Raw genomic sequence first — 15,037 nt, 5'->3', positions numbered from 1 at the left:
TCCTTGCCAGGCGTGGGGCTTCATTCGACTTCACGCATGGAGATGCACCCCTTCATTTACCGTGGCCCCGCGCTCGTCACAGTATAGATACCGGCTCAGCACACCCCATTCGCCAGAGGCCCTACCGAGCATCATCTTACGAGCGCGAAGTTATTGCAGAGCAAGTCAAGGACATGATCAACAAAGGTGTCGTTCAAGAGTCGTCTAGTCAATGGGCGGCCCCAGTAATCCTGGTCCGAAAGAAAGATGGCTCCTGGAGATTCTGCGTGGATTACAGATACTAAACACAGTGACGAATAAGCATGTCTATCCACAACCACGAATCGATGACGTCATTGATTCACGTCACGCTGTTTCTTACTTCTCAACACTTGAATTGATATCGGTGTATTGGCAAATACCTAGGGACCCTGACGACAAGGAAAAGACCGCTTTCGTGACTCCGGAAGATCTATTCGAATTTAATGTTATGCCTTTTGGCCTTTGCAATGCTCCTGCCACCTTCGAAAGATTCATAGACCCAGTACTACGTGTTCTAAAGTGGGAAATATGCATGTGTTACCTCAATGATGTTGTAATCTTTGGCCGCACGTTTCAAGAACATAACGAATGCCTCAGCCTTGTTCTCCACTGCATCGAGAAAGCTGGACGGGTTCTGAACCCAAAAAATGTCAGTTTGGCGAACGTGAAACACTGCTCCTGGGACACTTAGTCGACAAGGATGGTGTCAGACCCGATCCTCCTAAGATTGAAGCGGTGAGCTCCTTCAAGCCACCGTAGTCAGCACGAAAACTTTGCTCATTATTTGGCCTACGGTCGTATTTTCGTCGTTTTGTTCCCCGGTTTGCCGACATCGTTCACCCGTTGACAAGTATTTTGCGACAAAATGCGTCCTTCAATTGGACACAGAGTGTGACGCACCATTCTCTCAACTGAAGTTTATACTAACGTCAGCACCCCTGGTGCATCACTTCGATCTATCTTGCCCGACTGAAGTTCACACTGATACTAGTGGAATCGGAATAGGAGCGGTGCTTGTACAACGTCACAGTGGCGCAGAACATGTCGCATATGCCAGCCGTTGCCTGAGCAAATCTGAACGCAATTATGCGGTTACGGAACAGGAATGCCTGGCAGCTGTTTTCGCCATACAGAAGTTTCGGTGTTATCTTTACGGTAGACCATTCAAGATTATCACCGACCATCATTCTTTATGCTGGCTGGTCGGTTTGCGTGATCCCTCTGGTCGCCTCGCACGTTGGGCGCTGCGCCTCCAGGAATACGACTTTGTGGTATCTTACAAGAGTGGCCATCGTCACGCTGACGCAGACTGCCTCTCTAGGATTCGTCTTGCGACTACCGGCTGCGATGCAGAGAATTTTGTCGACTGTCTCGCTGCTGTTACTTCCACGTTCCCTGACGGGGCAGGCTTTCAGCGAGAACGACGGAATGATCTTACCCTCAATCCGCTTTTTGTCGCCGGCCGTACTTCTCAAGGCGGCGGTCGTTTTACTGTCCGTAATAAGTTGCTCTACAAAACTAATTAATCCGGGCATGGAGCGCTTTTTCTGCTTGTCGTCCCCGAGAGTCTCCGCTCCGGCGTTTTACGCGCCATGCATGACGATTTGACATCCGGCCGATTCGGCTTCGTACGAACGCTACAACGCACGCAGGAGCGCTTTTACTGGCCCAAGATGTACGAATCAACCAAGAGCTATGCCGCTAGTTGTGAAACGTGGCAACGTCACAAGCGACCGACCACCGCAGCCCCGGGACCCCTTCGGCCATTGACACAGTCCAGTACGCCGTTCGAGCATGTAGGCATTGACCTTTTGGGTCCATTCCCGTTATCTAACAACAAGAACCGTTGGATTATTGTCTGCGTAGACAGTCTTACACGGTATGCAAAAACTGCAGCCATACCGTTTTCCACTGCTGCTTACGTGGCGATCTTCCTGCTGCGTTCCGTGATCCTTCGTCATGACCCACCACGTGTCATCATCAGCGACCGTGGTCGCCAGTTCACTGCTGGTGCCATTGAAGAGTTACTTCGTTTGTGCACTTCACAGTTCCGTCATTCCACACCGTATCATCCACAGACCAATGGCGTCGTTGAAAGGACAAACAGAACACTGATCAACATGCTTGCCATGTACGCCTCCTCCAATCATAACAACTAGGACTACGTGCTGCCCTTGATCACTTACGCATACAACACGGTGAAACACGAAACCACGAACTATAGTTCATTTTATCTCCTGTATGCAAGGTTACCGCGAAGCCCTCTGGACACTTCCTTATCCTTCGCTCTGCACAATGACGATTTTGTATCGAAGACTTTGTGTCTCGTCCAAGAAGCCCGTCGAATAGCTCGTCTTCGTACTGTGGCCTCGCAAAGTCGTTCTTAAGAGCGATACGACGGCCGTACGTACAAGTATTGTTCGAAAAAGGTGACTTGATCCTTCTTTGGAAACCGTAACACAAGCGTGGATTGTGTCAAATGTTCTTGTCACAATATTCAGACATATTTGTAGTTGTGGACCGCCTGACCGAACTCACTTACGTCATAACTCGCCTCCTGGTTAATGGTCGGCGATCAAGCAGAACAGAGCTGACTACTATTGCTCGCCTGAACCCTTTCTGCCCTGCTTGTCCATCCTGACTCGCCCCACGTGCTTCATCTGCTTGCGGGGCAACGTAATGGGTACTCAAAGCAGGTACAAGAAGAAAGAAGAGAAGACGAAGAGAACGAGGAGTCTGAGAGGCCGGAATGTGCTACGATCACGCTACGATCATCGTGCATCTCCTGTAAATAAAACCATTTATTCGCAACTCTTCGTAACCGTATTATAAAACGGCACTTAGTGCAGAATTATGTAATATACTCGGAACTGGTGAATACTTCTACGGTACAGTTAAACACGATATAAGAAAAATGGCAAAATTGATAGGTGAAGGGCCACTGAAATGTTCAAGAAATTGCAATATACACAGTGGAAAAGAAAACTCCTGGTTTAAAATGTTAAACCACATGATGTGGTTTAACATCATGTGGTTTAACACTTTAAACCAGGAGTTTTCTGCAGAGCGAAGCAATGCCAATTGCCTGAGACATTTGTGTGAAACCGACACCATCACTGAATCGCCGCACACCAGCCTGCGAGAATCGATGCTCGAACGCTATAGATTTGCCGCAATCGACATGAACTCTATCACTATGTCAAATACATGCTCCAAACTAGCGCGCATGCTGTGCCACGTCTTTAGTAGAGTGGGAGTGGCACGACGATCAACGACTGCGTCGTTAGAATATGTCTTGAATCGCGAGGGCATTGCGAGCCTCCGGCTTTGGGCGGCGTGGTGGCGTGTGCGGTGTTGGGCAAAAGAGGGGAAGCGCTCGGCTCGGCGTCACTCGGGACTTGGGAAAAACAGTCGGCAGTCGCTCTACCACAGCTGCACAGTCATTCCTCGTGGGCCACCATTCCAGCACGATTTCAAAATTTGTTTCGCCACTGATGTCGAACTGTCGAGAACGAGTTCTACTCGAACAGTCCTAATCGATTAGGTCGGTTGAACGAAAGATGGACATCGTTGAAGATTATTCGCTTAGTGGGATACATTTATTCGATTAATGGATAAATTTAGAGGGATGAATGGTCGGTAAGCGCGCACAGGTTATGTCAGCACAAATACTGCGTAGCTTGGGACAACTTCACCTGATCGGCCAGGCACACCGACCAGTGCATCAATAGTATGTGGTACCCCGTGGCGACTACCTCCGATTTTCATGCTGTTGAAAAGACTATGCTAGGAAGCCGCGATGCTTTCAGTTTCAGTTTATTCAGACATACATTGCCTGGGGTGAAAGGACTAACGGCAGATGAACTCTGCTTGACTAAGGTCCCTCGCACCCATACATTTGCTCACATGCAGTGAGAATAAAAAGAAAAAAAGGAGAAGAAACTATGGATTTATACATTATAATATGGCAAAAATTTTTTTCAAGAAGCAGAAATAACATCGCGAACAGGCATCTTAAATTGTGTAACAGAATCACAATAATGCAACACAAATAGCCCATAACACGCGCTTTAGCGCGCGTTTGGAAGTGGTCGCATTAAACAGGATATAATTAATCATTGGTTGCGTGTTTGGCACTACAGAGCAGGTATGGAGTCGACAGCTATGTTACTAAGCAAAACGATTCGAGACAGAATTTCTTTTTCAAAGTTCAACGACTGAGTTGATGTCGTTAGAGGCGACAATGTTGATCGCAGAGGATAGGCTACTTTGCAATTAATATTTAGTGCTCACCAGTCGGAAATGTGGGATGCAGCGACTGTTCCGACAACCATGCCAGCGAGGTAGATGCTCTGGGAAGAAGAAACCATCCACCTGTTGCTGCACACCATGTTCCACTGCAAAAGAAGGGAGCGCCGTTTAAAATCAGAAGGTGGTTTGAGAAGGAGGTTCTTCATATCCCAAAAAAATACATTTCTGGCTGTACTTGCAGCATGTGCAGCGCCGTGACGCCTCTGTTTGTCGAAAGCCGCGCGATAAGTGTTTTGATGATGATGCATGACTTTCTATAATGGTTCAAAAGCCAATTGTGACCAAAGAGTGCCAGAACAATGTTCCTAATGCTGTGAGGTAGCCCTATGTAAGATGATGCATGTAGCATGGCTGTAAATTGGCCTAATGTTACCGCAAAATTCCTTGAAACCATGCAATAAAGTATGGGCGTGCACACAGTGAGGCGTTAAATGCTGAAGAGTTGACAGCGGACGCAGATAAACAAAATCAGAACAGTGCCTGTGAATGATCATGGGATAGTCTAAATTGCTGTCCATTTATGCAAGGCTTGCAGTTGTCGCCTGGCCTCGCAATAGTCATACACCTGTCGAAGCAGGTGCAGTGACACCAGCGACAGTTATGAGGTGATAGCAATCCCTATTTTCCATGTAAAGGAGAGCGTTGCAAAGATGTGACAGTAATTTGGAATGTGCCAACTTCACTGATGCATGCAATCGCAAGTGGTTCTCTTTCAATGAACAGCGCAAGATGTAGCGGAATACGCTACTTTAAATCGGAGGAAAATGTTTCATTCTGTGAGTTTTACGTCATTGCATTGTATTAGGACATGAGCATTTCCACAATCTTGGTACAGGTTGGGGGTTCATTTCCAGTGAGAAGGTGAGAGTGCGTCCCAAACGTATGTCCTATTCGCAATCGGGTGAGTGCCATGTCAGTTTGAATTCCTTGTTTCCACTGACATAGTTACCTATTTCGAACTTTACCAAGCGCAGTTTATTTCACGCTTCTTTGTCCCAGTCTTGCTTCCGGCATTCCTTCAACTTCGTATACAGGAAAGTTTTTATAACGAAGACTGACACTGTTACGTTGCTGGGCGCGGCTCCAGGGGGGACGGATGAAGCATTACGATCAACGAGCATATTGCTTTCAAAGCATCGACGCCCAGGCATCCAACACTACATTATGTGGTGGTTGGATATCTGTACCATGCACAGCTATGAGTAGAGTTCATTCAGTACAGGTTTTTTGTACTTCTTCACTGTTTTATAGTCTCGGTTTCAAGGATTTCAGTCTGTAATTTATACCTCTTCTAAGCCTTTGTTCTGTCATGTATTTCACATTCGACATTATTACATAAGCCTCGGCAACAAAAATACTCATTTGTGGATTGAGAACCCCTGATAACTCATAAAATCACCCAACATCGGTAAAGGACGCTTTCCTAGGAGAAGAATTAGGCACAAGTCGGAGAAGCCTAGATGGTCCAAATTTGGTCTCGACTATGGCGTGTCTCGTGAACAGATGCTGGTTTTTGGACGTCAAATCCCATAACTTAATTTTAAATTACCCAGGATATTTCTAAACGTCCGTATAAAATTCACGGCAAAGGTATTTTGATTGGATTTCTAGGAAGTGCCTGCGTATTAATGCATCGGGAGCGTGTCTAAATGTTGATATGTCTACTTGTTTATCTTTTTCCGGTGACCGCTTTTCACAGGCTAACAAATGTTATTTGAATTTTCTCGAATGTTATCGATGGTTCTATCCGTGGTCTGCTGTCACCGAAGTTTGTGTAATTTGATTGTATGCGCAACACGAATTATGTAGTACTTTCTGGAAGGCACGTGGCCACCATTGGTTACGATTGGACCATCGCCGACTCATGTATAAAAGCCGACCTGCAAAACCGGCTAAGATTTTCGATGATCGCCGGCTCTGCTCGCTGCTATGGGGCTCTTGCATTGCCCAGGGGGCACTGCGAAAATGGAGCTAAAAAGCGCCCTCTGTCCTGAACTGGGTAGTACCAAGCTCGGTTGTCTGTTTCGGAAAGCAGGTTTACAGTATGGACCCGCCACTTTCGGTTTTGTTGTACCACGGCTTGCAGCGAATATCGGGTGCCGAAGATTTTTTCAGGGGTGCCACGCTGCGTAATGGCAATAAATTACGCAACGCCGAATACGTGTACGCCGTTCAAGAAATGAGCGGCGAAGTTTTAGCGCGGTGTCAATCGCAAGTGAAGCGAGTCACGTGCGAAGTTGAACTTCAGGTAAGATTTGCACGCTGCTAGATTCAGGCGCACAAACGCGAGGAAATGCTTGCTTTAAATGAATTCACAGCAGCGATAAGCACACATCATGTGTACGGAACAGGTCGAGCGACAGACGGTACGCGCCGCGACGGCAGCGGTCTTTAGGCATGCCGCGAATAGGCGGGCCTCCTGCAATGTTTGTTGACTGCATGCCGCTAGACAAGTAGTTATGCCTGCACTGGAGTAGCAGCCATCTCTCCCTTTAGCAACTGATAAATAACTGATGCAATGCATAAGAGCTCGCAGTAACGTCCGTGCGAATCGCACTGCAGCGCGAGCTCGTGCGCTGCTCGCTTGACGTAGCTTTTAATAACAGCGCTCGAAGATCCCTGTGCTGCAATCAATACTACCTTGCTATGCTGCTCGTAGTGGGGTAGTGAATTGTCACCGAATCAGCCCAACAATTTGTGCTCATTTGCACACACCTGGTCACCTCACCCCTTTTGCACCGGCCGAATTGTTAATTGTCCCTGTGGCCGGATCTCGAAGCGTGAATCACCAGCTATGCCTGCTGCCATGTCGGCACCGAATTTTAGAACGCAGATAATGAAGCAAGCTTCAAGACATGCAAAACAGTCAGTATGGCGCGAAGTTTCGCTTGCCCAGCGCGACGAACTGCAGCTATCCAGCGCGCCCGACGCTCCGCTTCGTGAGGCCTTGAAGGAAAACGGTAGAATCTGATGTTGGGATTCAGGCCTACTTGTTCATGGCAGCCCACGACGCAGAAGTAACGCCGGTGGCGCTTTCTCGAGGCTGAGCTAGGTCTCTCCGGATCGGCGTCGCCGATTCCTTCTGCTTCCAGCATCACGTCTCACGGAGAATCCGTTTTCGTTAAACTATAGGCTGCGACGAGCTCGCAGTGTGTTCGGCGTGGTCTGTGAGAAGTGACGAGCTTTCTGGCACTCGCAGCAGGGTAGAAAAAAGCGCGAATCTACGCAAAACTCGGGCTAGAAAGGTGCTTCGCCACGGCCAGGGCTCAATACTACCCAAGCTGGTACTACCCAGATAACGTTTCGCGCGCCGCCACCAGGCGCCAATACTATACCTCAAACTCCAGCGCAAGACGCCCATTGCTTTGCTCGAGTGCTACTTGTTTTGCTCGGCACAAGTTCACCCAATAAAGCGCTAAATTTGTTACTCACAGTTTAGACGCTTTGTCGTTCTTCACCCTTAGTACAACGTGACATCTGGTGAAGGTGCTTTTGCGTTCATGTGCCAGACGTCTTCGCATAACCATGATCCAAGCCCGAACCTCCAAGACAGCACAAACGTCGCCCGGACCGTGGGGCTAGCCTCAGGCTACAAAACCTTCTCCCGGAGTGAGTACTAGGAAAACCAATACAAAGTCGAGAGCAACGATGCCGGACTCAGCATCGTCAGCAGCCCAGGGAGCCTCTGACTTTGCGTGGATAATAATTTGAAGACCCTGAATCATGGCTGGAGAGAGACGAGAGGACCACGACGTATAACAACTGGGACGGCGGGGACAAGTTGCGCCATACGTATTTTTCTCTGGAGAAACGCTGCCGGGACCTAGTCATCTTGAAAGGCCTCATCTTGAAAACCTCTCGAAAACCTTCCCGAGAGTCGTAGGCAAGGAAAGCGCCGAAGTTCTCTCGGAAATCAAATTACAGCTACCGAACTAGAAAATCGCGATATTCACGGAAATGACTGGAGTCATCCGCCACGCCGACACCGACTTGTCTGAAGAAAGTACGGTTCCCGATTCGTGGTGTGAAAGAACAGCTATTCACCGGATTGATAAGCAACCGACTTAAGACTGTAGCCGAGTTTGTTCCGGAGGCCATATCAATCGAGAAGATGCTTGAAATGCGAACCAGGCAGTACAACTGCCATGCACTAACAACCATGTACGCCGAAGCTCAAGCGCTAGGCGCCGACGAGCTGCGCAAGACAATCGGAGTGCTTGCACAGGAAGTTGTGCCTAGGGTCGTAGCCCTAGGTGGCCTAGATAGCTGATATAGTTAGGGAGAGCGTCAGCGGTCGCTGGAAGTACCAGAAGTTCCGGCATCGCCCCAACCCCAGCCAGAAGCGATGACCTATTCCTCCGTCGCTCCCCGTCCAGGTCTCACTCCGCGCCAGGGCCCTGTAACGCTGCAATTCCGTCGTCCGCCGCAGTCGCCAGTTACGCCGCCTGTCGCCCAGGGCAGCTACCGAAGTAAACCAGATACATGGTGCAATCCGGAACACTTCGCCCTCTGCCATCACTGCAGGGAGCCCGGCCATGTCTACCGCCGATACCCATACTGCCAATTGAGCCTGCAAGGGTTTACCGTCAACGCGCAGCGCCCACAGCAAGGTCAACGGCTTTCTAAAATAACGCCGTCTACCTCGCCACTACTCAGTAGGGCCCTCGACGACCGACCCATTCGCCGTCACCAGGCCGCTGCGTGTCGCCGCAGCGCCGACAATACACTGGCCCATCCCGTGGCTAGGCTCTGAGCCCCTACCCAGAAAAATAAAAGTGGCAACGCGAAAAAGTAGGAACGTCGAAAAACCGAAGATCCTCCATTGATGAGAACGACGCTTAACAGAAGATCGCATACTGATCTGATGAGAAAGCATAACAACAACGGCATAGTGTGGTGCAGCCGTGATCCGACACCACGACCTAGCCGTAACGCTATACAAAGAACCACGGACCTCCGCATGCTTTTTGAAGGCCACGCAGTCACCGCTTTAGTGGACACGGAAGCCGACTACTACGTCATGAGTGGATGCTTCGGCGCCAAGTTACAGAAATTCAACACTGCATGGAAAGGCTCACAAATCCTGAGAGCTGGAGGACACCGCATAGGCCCGACTGGATTCTGAACGCCAAAAATTAACGTACATGGCCGGACCTACCCTACGACCTTCGTTATCTTCCAACAGTGGCCGAGACATAATTATCGGCCTGGATGTCCTGAGCCCACCCTGCGCAATCGCCGACGTGAAGTCTAAGTCGATAACGCTATTCGATGACCATGTGATATCTCCGCAGAGCTACATGAGTCACCATGCATTGAGTGTGCTTGAAGATCAAGTCAACATCCCCCCTCGCTCCCGTATAATGATTTCAGTCAGCAGCAGAACACCGACAGACGCCGAAGGCTTCGTTGAGGGCAACCAACATCTGCTGTGCCGCGAAACTTGTGTCACAAGAGAAATCGCTCGATTGCATGGAGGAAAAGCGAAAGTAATGCTGAAAAAACTTCAGCCAGGAATAGAAACACCACAGCAACAGCACAAGGATCGCAGACATCGAGAAAATTGTGGAAACCGTCAATGTGATTGTCCTCTCCGATTCTGCCACACCTACTCCGACGGCCACAGTCCACCAGCCTTCGATATCAATCAGAGTCTCCTCACGACTAAGCACCAAAAGCTCAAAAGTCCTCTCCAATCATACAAAGATGGCTTTTCGACGTCATCGAGGATTCGACAAACACCAATTGCTAAGCGTCGCATGTTAACCGCAAAGTGCGCTCGGGCCCTCCGCCAAAGCTCGTACCGAGTTTTGACGTGCGAACGAGAAGCCATAAAGCAACACGTCGGCGAATTGCTACGCCACAAAACCATCCAGCCTTCGAAGAGCCCGTGTGCGTATACTGTAGTCTTGGTGAGGAAAAGGACGAAACCATGCGTTTCTGCGTCCATTATCGTCAGCTGAACAAGCTCACGAAGAAGGAAATATACTCGCTCCCGCGAATACCGGACGCATTGGACCGGCTCTGCAGCGCTAAGCATTTTTCAGCGATGGATCTCGAGATTGGCTGCTGACAAATAGAATCCGACGAGAGCGATCGTGAGAAGACTGCCTTAATCACGCCGGACGGCTTCTGCGAGTTCCACGTCACGCCATTCGGACCGTGCTCGGCGCCTGCAATGGTCCAGCGCGTGATTCACACGGTATTAGCAGGGTTGACGTGGCAGACCTGTCCGGTCTACCTGGATGACGTCATTGTCTTTGCTTGGAATTTAGACGATCACCTTAGGCGGCTTCGGACAGTACTAGAGGCTATCAAGTCACCAAAACTCTGAAGACAGAAAAGTGTCGCTTTGCTTACGATCATCTTCTGTTCCTGAGCCACGTCATCAGCAAATCTGGAGTCCATGTTTGCGCTTCTTCAAAGACTTTTCACGCATGCCCGAGGCATTGACATATCTAACACAATTCGACGTCGAGTTCAAGTTGGAAAGGCCGCGAATCGAAGCATTCCAGGTGATTAAGCGACGCCTGCAGTCACCGCCACTAATCGCCCACTTGAATGAGGATGCCGACATCAAAATACACACCGGCGCAAGTAGCCTAGGCCTCGGCGCCATTCTCGTCCAACGGAATGGGGGATTTTAAATGGTCATTGCTTATGGGAGCCGGTCGCTGTCGAAAGGAGAAGATAATTATTCGACGTCAGAAAAAGAATGCCTTGCCATCATTTGGACTACCAGGAAATTCAGCCTTTTGCTCTAGGGCAGGCCATTCAAAGTCGTAAGCAACCACCATGCCTTGTGTTGACTAGCAAAATTAAAGGACCCTTGAGGACGCCTCGCACGATGGACCTACAGGCTTGAGCCATTTGATTTCACGATCGTCTACAAGTCGGGACGGAAGCACCCTGATGCTGACTGCCTCTCGCGCACCCCCTTTGACCCGCCGTCGTATGACACCGATGACGACGCCTTTCTGGGAACTATAAGCGCGGAAGTCTTCGCTGAACAGCAACGAGCAGACCTGGAGCTAGAGAAACCTCGTGGAGGACTTGGAAGGCAACACCGACGTTGTCCCTAGGGCATTAAGCGAGGTTTCTCTTCGTTTTCCCTACAAAACGACGTACCTGTAAAGAGGAACTTCTCACCAGTCCGTGCCAACTACCTTCTTGTTCCCTCAGCACTGCGTCCAGAGGTACTGAACGCCCTACATGACGACTCGACCGCTGGTCACCTCGGATTCTCCCGTACGCTATCGAGGGTGCAAAAGAAGTATTACTGGCCCCTCCTGAGCACTCATGTTGCCCACTACGTCAGGACACGCCGAGAATGCCAGCGACGCAAGACATCACAAAGAATGCTAGCGGGTTGCTGTAGACGATCGATCTACCTTGCTGACCATTCCAGCATGTCGAAATGAACTTGTTGGGGCCATGTCCAAGATCAAGATGCAGGACCAAGCGGGTCGTCGTAGCTACCGGCTACATAGCCCGCTACTCCAAAAACGCAATCCCTACCCCAAGGCACTGTGGCGGAATTGGCGAAATACGTCGATAGCATCCTGTTACGACATGGTGCCTCAGCAATCCTGATCACCAGCAGATGAGCTGGTTTTATGGCAGAGCTTACTCAAGCCATCCTGCAATACAACCAGACTAGTCACCGCTGGACATCTGCCTACCACCCGCAGACGAATGGCCTTACAGAGCACCTGAATGAAGCTCTCGCCGACATGTTCTCGATGTACGTCGACGACCTGAATGTGGTCCTCCCCTACGTAACCTTCGCTTATAAACGCCGGTCACGCCATTCAAGCTGGTTTACGTAATCTCGTCGTCGCCGACCATCTGCAGAGCGCCGATGAAGCACGACAACTTGCCCGCCTGTACTTAAAAAGCCAGCAAAGGAGCGACAGCCGACACTGCTGTCTTCGATGGCGCTACGTGGAATACCTGCTCGGTGACCGTGTTTGGGTTTGGGCATCAAATCGCCAACGAGGATTTAGTGATAAACGTTTGCGACGCTATTTTAGAGCCTACGAGATCATGCGAGGTATTAGCGCAGTGGACTAAGAGGTCGTACCTGCCACACGGCATTACGCAATCACAGCGGCGCCGCTGTCAACCTCAAGAATCCCATGTTGCGCGCCTGAAGAATTTCTTAGCCGGTTTTCTACGGAAAGTCCGGTTCCACATATAACTTTTTATAAAATTCAGTATCCTGCCGCGTATTCCCATAGAAGATAGGTCCTGTAGACCGCCATGTCATATCGTAAGCTTTCTCCATATAAAGAATACTGATAAAAATCTTAGTTGTGGACAAATGCATTTGTTATAATTTCTTCTATTTAAGCTAGGTGCTCATCATCAGATCTGTTCCCTGTAAACACGTATGGATATGAATCAAACGCGACGTTAGTTTCCAGATATTACAGCACTCGTCGAATAATGATTATCTCGAAAAGCTTACAGATACAACTCGTGAGTGCTATTGGCTGAATACTATGGGTGGTCCCTTCCCTGTCTATAGATTAGGAATTACTGTAGCTTTTTTCCGTGCCGAAGGTATGTATCTAGCAGCCCAGATTATATTAAAAATGGAAAGAAATGTCATTTGAGCTTCAACTTTCAGGTACCTTATCATGTCATATACAACTCTGCCACCTCCAGGTGTTGAGTTGCTGGAGTGTTGAGCTGTTACAGCTGCTCATTTCAATCTTAAATTTGGCAAGAATAAAAGGACGGCTGTAGAGTTCATGGCTCCACATTTACGATTCATAGCTTCACGTTTCAGGAAAGACTAGGAGTAGTGTGCGGAACTACATACGTTTTCAGAGTAAATACCAAAAAAATGAATGAATGTGTGGCGTTTTGCGGCGAAAGGCCCATATATGGCCAAAGAGTGCCAGGCCAGTGTTGATGGGTTGACAGCGGAGCGATGAATTTCGAGAGGCAATTGTGACGTGGCTGTAAAGGCTCCTAAAAATCAGTCGCTCTGAAGTGCATAGTATCTCAAGAAATAAGATTATGACAATGACTAATGAGGTGTACTATGAGCACGAAACATGTATAGCAATGGAATGATATAATAAACAAATTATGTCAGAGGCAAAATTTGCAAGAAGCACTACTGCCTGAACAGAGCCCGTAAAACACAAGGACCTGGAGGCATGTGCTTTACAAACCACAACTATCACAGCGGCATCTTCTGGCGAGAGGAAGCGCTACAGCTTCCTTGGGCTAACAACAACTGCTAGAGGAAGTGTTTCTTTCTGTCAGCTTCTGCGTCCCGACATTCCAGGAGGACATTGAGGACGGCAGCCTCTCTCCACTTCTACCACAATTCGGAGGTTCATTACAAGTCAGGGAAACACTGTGTGTGGCTTATGTGTGTCCTATTCTGAGCCGACAGAATAGGACATCAGTTCGTCGTGTCTTCATTGTGTAGGCCACTACACAATAAAGTGTAGGCTCCTCAGTTTCTTTCGTAGGAAAGGCTTGAGATCAAAGGCAGGGACCACAACGGTAGGATTGGTAGCTTTCGGTGAAGTTGATGTGGCAATTTGGACAGCTAGCATATTACTTTATATGCCTCTTTGCGCAGGCACCCAGCATATAACGACTTGCTGGTGAGACCTATACGTTTGCAAAGAGCGGAATAAAGCTCATAATTACAGGGTTTATGTTCTTACGCAGCGACATTAAGGCTTATAGGATGCTTAGTGAATCTGTAAATAATTGTTTTGGGAAGTTTTAATGTCTTCATATGTTTTACAGTCGACAATAATGCATAGGCAGCTGCCGTAAAGATACTCGTTTCAGGATGCAATACATAGGATTCGGAGAAGGATGGACTGATTTCTGCATAAAACGCGCCGGCACTTGACTTAAAAGCGTCGGTGTAAAATTCTATCCACGAGTACTTCGACTAATGTTCTAGGAAATGCATTCCAATATCTGCTTCTAGGGCGCGTTTTCTCGCCTCTGCGAGAAATGTATCACAGTTTATGAGCTGACATTGCCACGGCGGCAATGGCTAATTAGCTGGGATCATCAGGTTATGATAAAAAATTGGAACTCCCATTTCTTGCAAAATTTTTGTTGCGCGCAGAAAAAAATGGTTCTCTAGCTGCTGGTTCTTTATTAAACAGCGTTGCAGATATTACGTCGTTCATGGTTAGATAAGAGGGGTGGTCGCGGTTCACGTTCACCTTCAGAAAGTACATGAAACTGGAGTACGACCTCTGCAGGAGCAACCATTCGTTAGCTTCAACGTATGGGCTCTCTACAGGATCTTTCCTGAAGGCACCGGTCGCCAATCGGCTAGCTAGATGATGGACAGGGTCCAGCATCTACAAGGCGCGAAGAGCAGCCGATCGATATACTATGGCCCCGTAATCTAAGCGTGAACGAGAGAGGCTTTTGTAAAGGTTCATGATGCTCTTTTCGTGTACACCGCATGTTGTGTGTGACACAATTTGAAGAATTTTCATGCCATTTAGGCATTTGTTTTTAAGGTACTTCAGGCATGTAATAAAGGTTAATTTCGTGTCTAAAATGATGCCTAAAAAGTTGTGGTCTCTGTTTTCAGGTAAGTGTTCACCATGCCACTCAATATGGGGGCTGGAGCCATCCATAATTTTTCGAAAGAAGGACGCAGGAGCTTTTCTAGGGATTTAGCTTAATCGCATTCTGCTCTGCCCAT

General features: G+C 48.6%; 1 protein-coding gene across 2 annotated transcripts in view; it reads right to left on the bottom strand.

The window, feature by feature from the left end:
• LOC126534410 (organic cation transporter protein-like) overlaps positions 1 to 15,037 on the bottom strand; it is an 82,453-nt gene that overhangs the window by 55,026 nt on the left and 12,390 nt on the right. For both annotated transcript variants that reach the window (XM_050181694.3, XM_072289203.1), the window contains one exon: positions 4,315 to 4,418. In XM_050181694.3, the coding sequence (XP_050037651.2) occupies positions 4,315 to 4,418 (104 nt within the window). The remainder of the gene's footprint in view (positions 1 to 4,314; positions 4,419 to 15,037) is intronic.

Source organism: Dermacentor andersoni, chromosome 7, assembly GCF_023375885.2.
Source record: "Dermacentor andersoni chromosome 7, qqDerAnde1_hic_scaffold, whole genome shotgun sequence".
NCBI lineage: Eukaryota > Metazoa > Arthropoda > Arachnida > Ixodida > Ixodidae > Dermacentor > Dermacentor andersoni.
The sequence above is the reverse complement of the archived record's forward strand: the minus strand, read 5'-3'. Positions and strand labels throughout refer to the sequence as shown.